At 37.5% G+C, this 15,610-nt stretch overlaps 2 protein-coding genes across 2 annotated transcripts; both read left to right on the top strand.

The window, feature by feature from the left end:
- Nucleotides 1-1,514: 1,514 nt before the first annotated feature.
- On the top strand, nucleotides 1,515-2,409 carry LOC137709710 (late embryogenesis abundant protein At1g64065-like). Its single transcript, XM_068448691.2, has one exon. The coding sequence runs from the start codon at nucleotides 1,656-1,658 to the stop codon at nucleotides 2,286-2,288; it is 633 nt and encodes a 210-aa protein (XP_068304792.2). The 5' UTR covers nucleotides 1,515-1,655; the 3' UTR covers nucleotides 2,289-2,409.
- A 12,162-nt stretch (nucleotides 2,410-14,571) lies between these two features.
- Nucleotides 14,572-15,440, top strand: LOC137709739 (late embryogenesis abundant protein At1g64065-like). The gene has a single exon (XM_068448719.2). The coding sequence runs from the start codon at nucleotides 14,700-14,702 to the stop codon at nucleotides 15,345-15,347; it is 648 nt and encodes a 215-aa protein (XP_068304820.2). The 5' UTR covers nucleotides 14,572-14,699; the 3' UTR covers nucleotides 15,348-15,440.
- Nucleotides 15,441-15,610: the final 170 nt, after the last annotated feature.

Genomic DNA, 15,610 nt, shown 5'->3' with positions numbered 1-15,610 from the left:
TTCTTTGTATAAAATGTACCAACTTTTTGTATGTAAAATGAACCGTGTAAAAATTACCATTTTTTTTTATGTAAAATGTCATTAATATAAGTAATGACAAATCATGAGTTTTATTTAAGTATAATTTATCTTAATGATAAATCATGTCATGAAGATAAACTATACTTTTTTATATAAGTTTAATTTAATTTTTAATATTATCAATTCCACAAATTATGGATTTTATTTAAAATATCATTAATATAAGTAACTACAAAATATCAAATTTTAATTTAAAATTATAATAACCTACATAAAAATGCATCATTATATTAATTTCAAGGACTTCAATAAAAAAACTGAAAACTAACATAGTTTCGATAAAAAATATTAATAAATAGGTATCGCATCTAAAGTCACCCATTAAGGGATCACTCTAACAAAGTAATAAAGAATGAGTACTAAGTGAGTGAGATAAATAGGACATTTGGTATGCATACCCTGTCATTAAAAAGGAAATTCAGAATTGGCAATTTGTGGAAATTTTGTTTATATCTGAAACACTTGCCACGTATCTATTTGTATTTAGTCTTGGGCTAGTTTGGCTTTTTAATAGTCTTGTTGAGATGTATACATTTGAATTTAATTTTTACTAATATAATTACTGTTTGATAAATAATAAGTAAAAAAAACGTGTTACTTGTTATGCCATTTTATGTATTATAATATAAGTATGCGATATGATTGATATGTCATATTTTAAAGTATATCAATTAAAAATACGTATTTATTTTATAATTTAATGAAATTGTAACATCATGTGCCTCTCCTCTGAAAACAAGATAAATATCTCTTTAGATCATGGCCCAAAATAGCAAAAAACAAGAAATAGTATCAAACAAAATAACTTGGCATTGACAAAAAAAATCATAAAATATCTACGGATGAGTGATATTTTTATTAATATCTTTGTTTCTTTTGTAAAAGACCTATAAATACTCAAAATAAAACACATAAAACACCTTTCGATCAGATGGTATAAAATCAAGAATATACTTCCCCTACAATTTAATATCCGCAATGTTACATTTGCACCATACCCATTTTATTCTCAATATTTTGAGAAACATATTATCTTGATTGGCAATTACTTAGCCCCTAAACCCTCGGCCATGTTTGATTAGTCAGGTCTTCAACAACGTTCATTCTTCAAGTACCCAAATTACTTGTATTTGGGACAACAGTGTGAATTACATTTAAAAAAAAACCCAAATAGTATATCAAACAAACCACGTTCTCACCTGGGATATTGGGGGATTTAGTCTTAATGCCAACGGAAAAATCGAAGCTTCTGTTGATATTTTTTTAGCAAAATAAAGGTTCCTCTTGATATTTAATTTGTCTCATCGGATGGCAAAACCCTAAAACGTCCTCACCGAAGTCATCGATCATCTAGAAGTCAAGAACCTTTGGCTTCGGACGCGTGTACTTGTTCTGGGAAAGCACTCCTGCACATAACTTATTAAAAATAGTCCAAACTCCAAACCCTATATATAATACACAACTCTTCCTCCATTTCCACCAACAACTTCCTCCATTTTTAAGTTTCATCCAAGGAAACAAACCCACAAAAACTTTCTACCCATTTTCATATCACAAAAGAAACAGATATTAATATGGCTGAGAAAACCAACCAGGGCTATCCCTTGGCACCAGCAAATGGTTACACAAGAAGTGATGCGGAGTCTTTGCAATCAGCTGATGAGCTGAAACGCAAGAAGAGAATCAAGTTGGCCATTTATATTGGTATTTTCATTGTGTTTCAGATCATGGTCATAACTGCGTTGAGTCTCACTGTTATGAAAGTTAAGACCCCAAAGGTCAGACTAGGCGACATCAATGTCCAAAGCCTCAACTCTGTCCCAACAACACCTTCATTCGACACTAAATTCACAACCCAAATCAAAGTCAAGAACACAAATTTTGGTCCATACAAGTATGATGCTGCAATCATCACGTTTTTGTACCAAGGTGCGATTGTCGGGCAAGTTTCAATTCCTAAGAGCAAGGCTGGGATGCTTTCCACCAAAAACGTTGACGTCGAGGTGAGCTTGAGTTCAAGTGCATTGAGCAGTTCCAGTCTTGGCAATGAATTGAGCAGCGGGGTATTGACACTCAATAGTGCGGCTACATTGACTGGAAAGGTTGAATTGATGTTTATCATGAAGAAGAAGAAGTCTTCTACCATGGACTGCACCATTGCATTTGATCTGTCATCCAAGACGCTACAAAGTTTAAAATGCAAGTGAAAACAGACCAAGATTATTTCTTCGTACTCGTTTTAAATTTCTGTGCAAATTTATTTTTATATTTGTTGCTTTCTAATTAATTTTGTTGGTATATATATACTTCCTGACCGCAATTTTTGCATTGTGCCTCTTTTTATATACAGATTGGTAGTGTTGATTACTCTCCTTTTTTTTCTTTCTTTTTTATTTTTATTTTTTGTGAAGATGCCATAATGAGATAAGATTCAAATGTCTAATAAATCTGAAGAGTGAAAATCAACAGATACTGCAACTTGTAGTCTGTGAATAAAATTAGACCTGACAATTTCTTACACGATACGTAAACGACATGAAAATAACGGGTTTTGAGTCGACACGATTACTAATAGGGTCGTTATCGTGTCACACGATAAGAACCTATTAATAACGGGTCCTTAACAGATTAACATGAGGGTGACACACGGGTAACCCGTTTTGACACGTTAAGAAAAACGTTATTTTGATGATTTTAATTTTTTTTAAACTAATAAAAAAACTTACTATAAAATATAATAGGCATAGTGTGGTGTGTGTGTGTGTGTGTGTCTATATGTATATCAAATATGTATTATTGTATTATTATATTTAAGTTTTATTTATTTATGTATTTATTTTTATAATAAACTATACGCAAAGAGAGGGAGATTAAAAAAATTATAAAACACATAAAAATAAAAATATCAAAAGTAATTTAAAAATACCAAACACATTAAAAAATTATAATAATTATTTGATAAGTGCAAAAAATGTGAAAAAATCGGCAAACGCTCGTGAGCGTATCCTCTACGCTTTGAGGATGGGTACATCGCCATTTCAATTTTTAGAATCATACAAGCCCTTATGAATAGTAAAATTATAATAATTAATGTATAAGTCTGAAAAATGTTAAAGCATATATAAATACTCGGGATTGCATCCTCAACCTTGAAATGCAACTCTTTTTATTTTGCATATCCTTGAACATTTGGTATTTTGTAGTAATGTACTAATGTTTTTTTCATTAGGATCTTATTTTGGGGTCTATAATACTTGAAAGACAAATGTTTTCTTTTTATTATTTTTTTTATGTTTTGAAGTAAAGTTTATGTGACAATGTGATATGCATATACTAATTTAGTACTAGCATATGGGCACACACAAAGTGTGTGAGAAAATTTTTTATTTTTGTTTTTGAAATAGAAGGAGAGAGGAAGAGAGTGATAGAGAATGTGGGAGCCGGAAGTTTCTTTTTATTTTTATTTTTATTTTTTAATTAGAAATATGTTAGGATTACATGTAGGTGAGGTTTTGAAAAAAAAAACAGCAAAATTTGGCTGTGGGAAATTACATTTCTGCCCCATATTTCTTATTCATGTTCTATTTTAATTAGAGGGTTAAACTGGAAATTTCATAGGGTTTTGGTTGACAATGAGTGTTTTATTAATTAGTAGAGATTCTGTTTTAATTAGAGGGTTAAAATGGTAATTTCATAGGATTTTGGTTGATCATGAGTGTTTTATTAATTAGTAGGGATATTAGTAAAGATTATGGTTTCCATTTTTTTAAGTCAATTATATTTTTCATTTTCATTATTTTTTAATTTAAAATATATTTTTTTTAACGGGTAAAGGGTCGGGTCATATTACCTAATAGTATTAATGGATCAATTTCGGGTCGAGTCATATTAGCCTTTTGCTTTAACGGGTGTTACACGACACAACATGTTAAGATATTGGGTATATAACGAAAACGACACGAACATAAGAAACACGACACAAATGTCATGTCTAAATAAAATTATGAAAAGAAGTTGATGAAGTGGTCAAATATTTTATTTGATGGATAATAGTGACCCCCTAATTTCCTCAAAGCGATGTTTGCTGATGGGCCAACTTTTGTTGACTATAACTAAACACATAAAATGAAATTATTACTTGGCAAATATTATGTCTCAAGAGTGGACAAGGCACAAGTTGTGCTCATGTAGCAGTTGAGTACAGAGGACGTTGTCTATTTTGTCCACCTCAAAATGCCTCCCATGTCATATATGTCTTTGTATGGATAATATAGTAATGTTCTCTTATCAAATATCTAGCATATATATAATGTTACATCAGTGGTGTAACTCCAACAAATTTAATGATTAAGCTATTGTCACGTATTTAAGGAGCCATTTTAGCTCAACCTTTTAATAGATTTTTTTTTTTTTTTTCCTAAGATAATCGCCAAAGATTTCCGTCTTGAACAAGGGCCACCAGATAGTCCCTGGCAACTAGGTAAGGAAGAGATTGTTTAAGGCCACCAATAGCCGAACATGGATTATGGGCTTTGGACTCAATCGAGGAGGAAACCACAGCGATCCGATTAACCAGAAAAGATTTCCACCTTGGAAAAGGGCCACCCTCACTATCAAAAAGTCTGATTGTAAACTCGTTATAGCTTCTTCTTTTTCTTTAACAATTACTATTTGTGGGGTCATGATTTTCAAGGGTCCGAGTAAGACGGATCGGAATATGAATACCTCCGAAGTCCAATCATGGACTCAAAAGTTTATATGATGGAGTTGTACAGACGGACCATCTACACCACCATCATCCTGATCCAAATAAGTGGGCGAAGTCCGTCGACTTCACTGAGATTGACATTTTGATTCTGTAAGATAGGGAAACTTGATCATTTATGGAATTGGCCAGGTTTCCTTTATTCTTGGAGATCCCTATAATCTAGGGATTTGGAGTGCGCAACAACTAATCACACTCCTAAGAGAATGTAATATCTACTCCTAGATATCCTCTGTGATTTTACCTGTTAAATATGGATCATGTACCTAAGAAGACTCTCTCTCGATTGACGTAAATACACACATTTAGGGTTCATCTTGGGTACAAAAAATTGCATACTCTATTATCTTGCCTACTGCTTACGATTTGTTTATTGTTTTACTTGTAGTCGATCTGCATCTCCTATTCTCATGATGGTGCGCGAATTTGGTTCCAACAATTAGTGTTTTCATTGAGAGTGAACTTATATTCGCTCGGCCATATCACTCTACCACAAACATATCTACAGAAGAAAGTTTAGTTAACGCTGACATTAACACCATAACATAGAACAATCTACTTCCCGGCTACTTTACTAGTCCCGGTGCAAGCAATCAGGTCCCTGACGAAGAATAAGCCAAATCCGACCGTCATGAACTCACTGATTAAGAAGAAAATTGGCACCCTACAAAGAAACCTACTCTCAACAATAATTGCATCTATGGAGGATATGAGGTGCCTAAAGACAAGAAATCTTGTAGCCCTAGACCTAGGAAGGGAATTCCAATCACCCTGAGGTGAAACATCCTCAAGCATCACCGATATCACTAAGGACCCTTCATCGAACTACACATGGTTTGATTCTTCAACAACATGAAAAGATATTTAGGCAATCCATTATGAATTCAACCACAATGAATTTCAACGCCTCTCATCTACACGTAGGCTAGGAGAAACATCTCCAAAGCATACCTAAATCAAGGCACCTTCGTCAAAGATAATCCCTGATGTAAACCATACATTGTATAATAAGTTGTATTATCTTATGACTGTTGTATGTTCGTTTGTTGTTTTCTCTTTTTTGTGGTATAAGGAATCCCCTAATATTCTAAATAACACACAGATTTCAAACTTCACACAATTGTTAGTCTAGAAATTTAAAATGTTTAGTGTCGAAGGAGTCTCTTATAGCCCACTTCATGGTGTTCTGATTAGTAGCTTAGAAGGCTCAAGTCGTTTAGGTGCGGTTACGATACGTAGACCACGGACAAAAGAACATGGCCCCATGATCCAGAAGTTCCAATGGACCATCTGGCTTCCAGAAAGATTATGCAACCCCTAAGGGTTCGGGGTTATCACATTTAAACTTGGGCTCTACACCATTCGAGGGAATAATCGAAAGGGTGATCTGCAAATCATATGAGTAGTGGCTCTGAACTCCAACTCGAGTAAGATTACTTCTATCACAGACCAAGGTATTATGCCAAGTATGTTTTGCGGTCATCTTGTGCCTAAGTAAGTCCATTTGAGGCATCTAGACTATGAAATCCTCAAGATGATTTATATTCCAGTGGAACTCCGATGCACAGACATGTCTTAGCCAAGTTAGTTAAGTGTAGTTCGATCATAAATGCTTAGTCTGACAAAAGGATTTCAAAGGTGTTTCTAACCCACATGCAAGTGACCAGGTCCCTAACAAACTTTTGTTTAAGATTTATTATGAATGGACACACAATTCGGGTTAAGAAGAAAGCACCTTCTTGGTGACATGTTGTGACTATTAAATCCTCAAACCCCGAAGAGGGCAAGATAAATGATCAAACAAACACAAAGTCTTGTTTGAAGGAAAAAGATCAGAACAACATTAAGAACGAAAACCATTCAGGACCAACTCGTCACTTTCTCATCCTTAATCCAATAAATATAGTAAATCAACTTCAAAGAAAAGCATTTTTCATAGGCCTTAAACCCAGTGTTAGATTAAGACAGTCCTCCAATTATCAAAGTGAAAATACTTATAAACACTATGTTTTGGGAGATAACATTTTTCCAAATCAATGTTATCAATGGGGGATAAGAGCTCTGTCTCGGGTTTACAGGCTTAATCGTGTTTCGCTTTGTTACCCATCACCCCAAAGTTGCTTTACTTCAAAAGATTGTTGAATTAAGCTAGATTCCACGAATATGAAAGCAAAGGATGAAAATTCTTAAGTACTCTACTTTAACATGCTTAAAAATCTGAATAGAATTAGTAAGTGAAAAAAGATATGTAGGGAAATACAATCAGATAAATGTAGATTCAAAAGAGCCAAAGTCCCATGACTAAGGAAAATGACAAGGTGTTCAATTTTGGAAGTGACAAGCCACCTTCTTGGAAAAAAAAAGTTGTGTAATGATAAATCAAAGTAAAAAAACTACGACTACACATCATAAGTGGTTCCAACATCGACGACCTTACCCTTGTTCACGACAGACAAATCTTTGGAAGTAGCTTTGGAGTTGGAGGGAGAAATCACTTTAGGCCTTTCCTCGGAGTCGGCGCTAGATCCAGCACCCTCAAAAGCCTCAAACTCTACGATATCATCTGACGAGCTCAGAGGAGCTGGGAAATTGGCTGTTTTGATCTCCGCCATCTTGTAATAAGAGTCTCAACTATTACAATAGTCTTATCCAACAAAATAGGTGACAACCCTCGACAATACTTCAGCTCGAAAACCTCTTCAAAAGTTACACGAATATTTGCTAACTCCACCTTATTCTTGTCCATGGCTAGTTGAAAAGCTTTAGTATGAGCATCCTCATTCAGCTCCATTACTCACTAGAATCATTCTAAGTCTGGCTGAAAGATGGCGCGATCCATGTCCCACACACTACGCTCCACTTTACCTCTAGCCATCAACGCTTGTTTCAGCTCCACGCTAACTTGACCATTATCGCCTTAAGGTCGTCAGCCTAGTTTTCCTCACTGCACAGTTTGTCCATCAAATTGTCCTGCTTGACCTCCCATGAATGCTCCACCACCTACTTAACCACCAACACCTTTTCTAGCTCTGCATTCCTCTTCTACAACAATCTACCAACTTGGATTTTGCATCCATGTTTGTTCTTATAGGCAGCCTCCAACATGTAAACCTTCTTAACTTGACTTAGAAGCGCTGCCTCAATCCACACATTAGTTTGTTTAAGAAGTGTATGAGAATAAGGCAAGGATAGAAGAAACCAACACAAATTAAGTAAATAACGGAGCACTTACCACTTATCGACTCTAGTGACAATCCTTAATCAGGTTATCAAAGTGTGAACTTGCCTCTTTGAAGTCAAAATGAGTGATGGTTATAAGGATCAATGCTTAGGCATGTTCCACATTGTGAAGGCAATTAGAATTGGTTGAAAGTGCTTGCCAATTCTAGGCCGATCTGAGAATCAAATAAGGTTGAACTCCATTTATTGTTGAGGTGGAAAGCTAGATCATTAGACAAACGTCGAATGAGGTCATACCAAACTACCAACCAGCTCGTTTACTTGAATGGTTGTAGAAAGTGGGGTAGGGTGATGTTGAGAAATTATCATCTCACTTAAAGAAGTAATGAATACATAATGTTGTTGCTGCTCTTGGTGGTGTTGTTGTCTTTCCTACTGCTGATGTTCTTGTTGTTAATGTTCATGATGCTGCTGCTCTTGCTGTTGTTCTGCTGCCTAGTAGATCAAGCCCTCGATAACATTGATGAAGTTTTTGCCTTAGCTAGATAACTCTCTCTTCTTCTTCCCTGGTCCCTGTAGTGCTGAGACCTATTATTGATCCACCTTAAGAAGCTTTAGCTCGAAAGAAGTAAAAGCTCGATCCATTTCATCAATTTTTTCTTGTGGGGTGGAAAAACTCCTTTCACTTGCAGACTTCTTCTTAAGTGTCATGTCCTTACTCGACTTCTTTGCGGCGTCATCAAACAGTTCATTATTCTTTTTCTATGATCTAGGCACCTCTGGAACTTCGATCGAGTAGATTCCCTTCTTAGTATCTTTCACTTCAATCTAGAGCGGCTTCTTCTAGGCACCTCTGGAACTCGGATTGAGCGGACTCCCATCTTAGTGTCTTTCACTTCGATCTAGAACGGATTATTATTCTTCTTCTTCTTTTTCTTCTTCTTTGATCTAGGCAACTTTAGAACTCCAATTGAGTATATTACCTTCTTAGCATCTTTCACTTTGACTTAGAGCGGCATAGGGACATGATAGTTACAACGTTTGACAATAACATCCCTACTATGCTTCCTAACCAGTTTAGGAGCAATAAGGCACTTCTAGTTGCGATGTGCTATAGGAATAACATTGAAGGATTTGTCAATCAGCTCCAATCAACACAACTCGATGCTCCCCACGTCATTACCACACTGAAGATAAAAAATTGGAGTGTTCTGGACCAAAACCCCTGAGATGTGACATTTCCAGTTGTCATAGACTGCTAGGAGATCCTTGTAAGAGTCTTTGTCGTGCCTGGGAAAATATGTGATATACATCCCCATGCAAACTGGGTCAATATTGGAAGAAGTAATGCGTCACTGAACTCTTCCACAAGGTGCACAACATGCAAAATTCCTAGATCCTAAGGTCTGCTCCATACCATCCATTATGTAATTCAAAGCATGTGATGATAGAGAAGGAAGATGAGTGACGTTGTACAGAACAACGTTGTAGCTTACTAGGATCTCTTTGAAAAGAGCAAATAGCGGAAATTTTAATCCTAAGTTTAGGTAACAGGGATGGATTTTGGTACACGGGGGCTCGAGATCTGAATATTCAAGCAAAGATGCCTGAATATTGTGGCCGGCTTCTAACCAGACCTCGCAGTCATTCAACAAATCTTTGCCCTGGCACACGAAAACTTCTCGTTCTCCCTTACTATGCACCCCGACCAACAGAGGCATAGTTGGCAGCATGGTAGGAAGGACAACGGAAGAAGACATTCTTGAATTGAAGGAGTTGAGAAAAGAATTTGGAGATGGAAGTTTTAGACAAACGAAGGCAAAGTCTCTGTGGAAATTTCAAAAGAAGAGTTGAAGGCTTTAATGCTTTGAAGTGTGAAGAACATAAAGAAGAAATTTGAAGAAATTTATAGAAGATATTTCAGAGTCATCTTACTGTTGAATTTGGATCATCAATAGGTAATCAAATCACTTAATATGTTTAAGTATTAAACTTTAGGCTAAATTTTTTTCGTGGTCTGTGGTGACGTCGTACTTCTAATATGACCCTCATCATGAAAATTTTATTAGTTAAACCCTCGTAGTGAGGCCGATTACCAATTTGTGAGGCAACAACTTTGGGACAATGGTCCTCTCCTCCAAACAAATTGTTTTCACATTCAAATCTTCAACTAGCTTGGAAGAGAGGACCTAGCCTCTAGGTAATTTTGTAGGCAACAAAGAAGCAAGCATCACTAAATCAAATGTTATGGCCTTCTTAGTTTAATTAAAAGGACGAATTTAACCCCACACGTGAGGTTTATGTACTTTGTTTAACGGAAGACTAACGAAAATTTAGGTTGGATCTCAATTGCTAACAACACACATTATTCTAAAAATCCCCACCTTAGTGCCGCCTAGCCACCTAGACACTAGGCGGCTACCAGACATTTGAAAATTAAGAAATGATTCATAGACTTGCTTCGGCGCTCGCTTAGCCCATTCAAACCCGTTTAGGCACTCGCCTAAGTTGCAACTCTCACTTAGACAAAAATAGATAACTTTCATTTTGTTTTTTTTTTTTTTCAATAAACTGTAAGACATTTTATATACTTAAATCTGCCTAGGCACTAGGTCCTGACCCGCCGCCCAACTAGCGCCTACCATCTTTTAGAACTTCGACGATGCATACTACGAAAATTTAGTTAACAACTTTTTCACTACAAGAGTCGCATAGAAAGTGCAGTGTCACAACATGAAATAAATAAATAAATAAAAGGTCTAAATTTTAAACTTTGACTATTTGTAACATTTGGCTAATACTAGGGAGACTAGATTTTTAAATCAAATTTTGTAAACCAAATGATGTGGTTGTTGACGATTGAATTATTACTTAAGTGTTGATTAAGGTTCTTATTTCCTAGTAGTGACACATTATTAGAAATTAAAAACGAATAGTTACATTTGCATCTTCTGCTAAAATATTAAAGAGAAACTCAAGACCTAATTCATCCCAGCCAAATCTCTTGCCATGCTTGACGACTGCATTGACGAGGGGTAAAGCAAAACCTTACCAACTGAAATAAGCTAGTCATTTGCCAAATGTTTTATATATAAATCTCGAGATTCACATCAACCGGGGTCTTCTTGTTTAGCATCTTGATCAAGCCTTTGGAATCCAATTCCACCACCAGTCTAGTACTAACCTCCTCATCCTCCCTCTCCACCATCGTCTCTAGGCCCTGTCTAATCGCCTCCATCTCCGCCATGGTGGCGTCCCCAAACTGTCCACCTCCTACCCCTCCTGCGAGCTTTGGGATACCCGCAAAGTCCCTAAGTACCCACCCCACCCCTCTCTCCCCTGTGTCCTTCCATGCTGCATCACAGTTCAATTTTAACTCTCCATAATTTGACTTCTGCTACTTAACTACTCCTTCCCCCACCTCTCACCCCTTCCTCATACTCCACCCCCTCACCCGTACCCTCACCGATTTCTTCCCCAAAGCCCAACCCAACCCCATCTCTCCTACCTCTCCTATCTGCCCCACCTTCCCCCACCGTAACATCCATAACATTCCTATATTCCTCCACATGCCACTGCCATAAATCCACCGCAACCTGTGGTAACGTCCGCACCCCCTTAAAAACCATTTCATTCCTAGACTTCCAAATTCGCCAGAAGCCAAAGGCCACCTGTTGCACGATCAAATCAGCATCCACTTCTTTCTCCAAACGCTTTACAATCTGCTATCATCCCTCCAGAAAATCACACCCCCATAGCTGCCTTATTTATTTGCAATGATGTCTCAAACCAAAAGATACGACTAAACTCACAATCGAAGAAAATATGAGCCTCAGTTTCATCACTTGCTCCACATAGTTCACATCTATTCACTATTCGAATCTTCCTATGTTCCAAATTATGTCTAACCACCAAAGCCTTCCTACCAGCCTTCCACATAAAGAACCAGAGTTTCTGTGGAATAGCAAGGGTCCAAATTTTCTTCCACGTCCCTCATAATAAACCCAAAGAACTCGCCATCCCACTCCCTTTCTTTCCAAACTCACCATTTTTCAACGTTTCCATTGCAACATGATAACCCGACCGTTCCGTATACACCCCGCTCTTCGTATAATGCCAAATTCTTTTATCCTCACACCCATGTCGACTAACCCGTATAGATTGAATCAACTCAACACCCTCCGGTGCCACTCCCATCGCAAGCACTTCCAAATTCCACCTCTGCCTATCCGCTGTGATCAACTCACACACCCTTGTATTAGGATCCATATTTTTTAACACCGATTTAAACGAATGAGGCTTAGGCACCCATGGCTCAGCCACTCGAACCTTCTCTCCATTCCCCACCCTCCATCTAACCCCACGGTGCAAAATTTGTCTCCCCAAAAGGATACCTTTCCACCCCCAGGATGATTTCTACTGCTGACCTGCCTCCAGAAAATATGAATTAGGAAAATATTTGTCCTAAAACACCATACTAAGCATTGAATCCGGCTTCCACAACACCCTCCAACTAATTTTAGCAAGCATAGCCAAATTAAACCCAATAAGGTCTCGAAAGCCCAAACCTTCAACCTTCTTACTCTCGGTCATCTTATCCCATGCCACCCAATGACATCCCTGGTTTTCGCTTGACTTCTCCACCAAAACTAAGCAATAATTCGCTCCATCTCCTTACACGTGGTCACTGGCAATTTAAGACATGACATAGCATGATTCGGCATCGCCATTGCCACCGATTTAATCAACATTTCCTTCCCCGCCAGTGACAAAAATTGCTTCGCCCACCTATCTATGCGACTTTCAATGCCACGTTGTACAGATTCAAAAACCGCCTTCTTCGAATGTCCAAAATCTGCCTGGATCCCCAAATATTTGCCAAAGCCGTCTCTTACTTGGATATTCATTCTCGACACAATACGCTTTTAATTCTTCTTTAAACAACCCTTCCCAAAGAAAATAGAACTTTTCTCCAAGTTAATGATTTGACCGGATTCTTGACCATACTTCTCCAATATCCTTATTACGTTCCCTGCCTCCGTCTCATCCGCTTTGCAAAACACCACCGAATCATCCGCGAAAAACAAATGAGAGATGGCATTTGCTCCAGGCGCCACCCACACCCCACTAATCTACCCTTCCATTTCATTTTTCCAAATATAAGTTGATAGAGCTTCTGCACATATGAGAAAAAGGAAAGGTGATAACGGGTCACCCTGCCTCAACCCCCTCTCCGGTCGGAAGTACCCTGATAGAACACCATTCACCATCACATTATATGACACCGTAGAGATGCATTCACATATCCATGTACAAAATAGTGGATGAAAACCCAAGTTTCTCGTAACCTCAATCAGGAAAGGAGGTACCCTGATGGAACACCATTCACCATCACACTATGTGACACCGTAGAGATGCATTTACGTATCCATGTACAAAATAGTGGATGAAAACCTAAGTTTCTCATCACCTCAATCAGGAAACTCCATTCCACTCGATCATACGCTTTTGCCATATCTAATTTGACCGCCATTCGACCCTCCTTGCCCTCCACACCCTGTTTTAAAGAATGCAATATTTCATGAACAACCAAAATGTTATCATGAATTTGCCTCCCCGGTACAAATGCCGATTGATTGCCACTAATAACCCGGTCCATCACATTCTTCAATCTTTTTGTCAGAACTTTAGCAATTATCTTATACACAACATTACATAAAGAGATCGGCCTAAGTTATGTCATCCTTCACGGAGCCTTCACCTTCGGAATTAAAACAATATGGGTATGATTAACCTTCTGTAACAACCTCCCCGAGTGGTGAAAAGCCTGCACCATCCGGATAATATCCTCCCCCACCACCTCCCAATGATCCTGAAAGAACCCAGCCGTAAAATCGTCAGGACCCAGAGATTTAGTAGCTGGAATCTGGTACACATCATCTCTAATTTCATCCACAGAAAATGGCCTAATAAGTTCTGCATTCTGCCTTTCATCAACCTTTCTTCCCACACAAAACGTTTTGGATCAGTTCATTTACAATTGTCCAATAAGTACACTAGTCGTATTGGGTTGTGGGATGCATTAGTGAAGACATAAATTGTCATTCAATGGACTACAAAATGACAATTTATATGAATTATACGAATGCCTTTTTGTAGCAACAACGTACACTTATTGGATTGTATGTAATTAAGTTAATTACAATATAAGTACATTATTAATGGGTCTTTGTACCGTCTCTAAAATTCTAGCAAAATTACCTTAATACAGCACCATGAGTAGTTTGGTTTCCAATTTCTTGTACATGAACCTTAGGATGGAAGTCCAAACTGGACGACTGACCCCATCGAAGCTTCTATGGATATAATAAGGATTCTCAACTTTATATTTCAATTGCAATGCTCACGCCACCATCAAGAAGTCGTAAGGGTACACCAGTCGCGTTTGGCGTGTATGAAATAAAATTTAAAAAGTAATATATCCCCTTACATGTGTAACATGCAGGAAGCAAACTCACACCCATAATACTTTATAAATATGCATAACATTTTACTACCGTAGCCACAAACACAACTCTCTATTTCCCAACCCATCTCTAGAAGTAAAATACAACTTTCCAAGAAAAGGGAGAAATATTGTTCATTTTCTATTTTTCTAAGTAAAGAAATTAAAATGGCTGAGAAAGTAGTAGCTGAGAAGTACCACCAATTGGAACCAGCAACTGGGCACTCCGGAGATGATCATGAAGCTTCAGCCACGACGCAATCCGAGGAGCTCAAACGCCAGAAGAGAATTAAGATGTACAAATACATTGGCATTTTCATCGTCTTTCAAATCGTAGTGATGAGCGTTTTTGGTATGACTGTGATGAAAGTTAAGTCCCCAAAAATCAGGTTGGGCAACATCTACGTCCAAAGTCTCAACTCCGACCCGGCAGCACCTTCATTCGACATGAGCTTCATAACCCAAATCAGAGTCAGGAACTTAAACTGGGGTACCTATAAGTTTAATGCCGGCATGGCCACGTTTATGTACCAAGGTGTGCCCGTTGGGCAAGTTGTTATTCCGAATGGCAAAGTCGGAATGCGGTCCACGAAAAAAATTGATGTTGTGGTGAGTGTGAATTCTGCAGCATTGCCGAGCAACTCCGCTCTTGGAAGTGAGCTGAGCAATGGGCTGCTGATGTTGAGCAGTCAAGCCAAGCTGAGTGGAAAGGTTACGTTGATGATGATCATGAAGAAAAACAAATCTGCTGAAATGAGCTGCTCTATGGTGTTTAATTTGGCAGCCAAGTCTGTCCAAAATTTGGATTGTAACTGAGAGAATATGGGCGCTATACCATGAGCCAACTTTATTTTTATGTTTCGAGACTTGATTTAGTTTTTACTTACTTAATATTCACAAATTCCGCCATTACTTCTTGTTTGAATTTTTTTAATTGTGTATGCATTACCTTGCAATTTTTTTCAATTGTGTCCACATTATTTAAGGAAGTCCTAAATTCAAAACTCGCAAAATAAATAAAAGAAAGTGAAATAACATAGCTACAGTTTAGTGGGAGTGCTTGACCTTAATTAGAATTT

Source organism: Pyrus communis, chromosome 6, assembly GCF_041283825.1.
Source record: "Pyrus communis isolate YQ-2024b chromosome 6, ASM4128382v1, whole genome shotgun sequence".
Taxonomy (NCBI): Eukaryota; Viridiplantae; Streptophyta; class Magnoliopsida; order Rosales; family Rosaceae; genus Pyrus; species Pyrus communis.
Note: the sequence above shows the minus strand (reverse complement) of the source record. Positions and strands in the feature narration are given on the sequence as shown.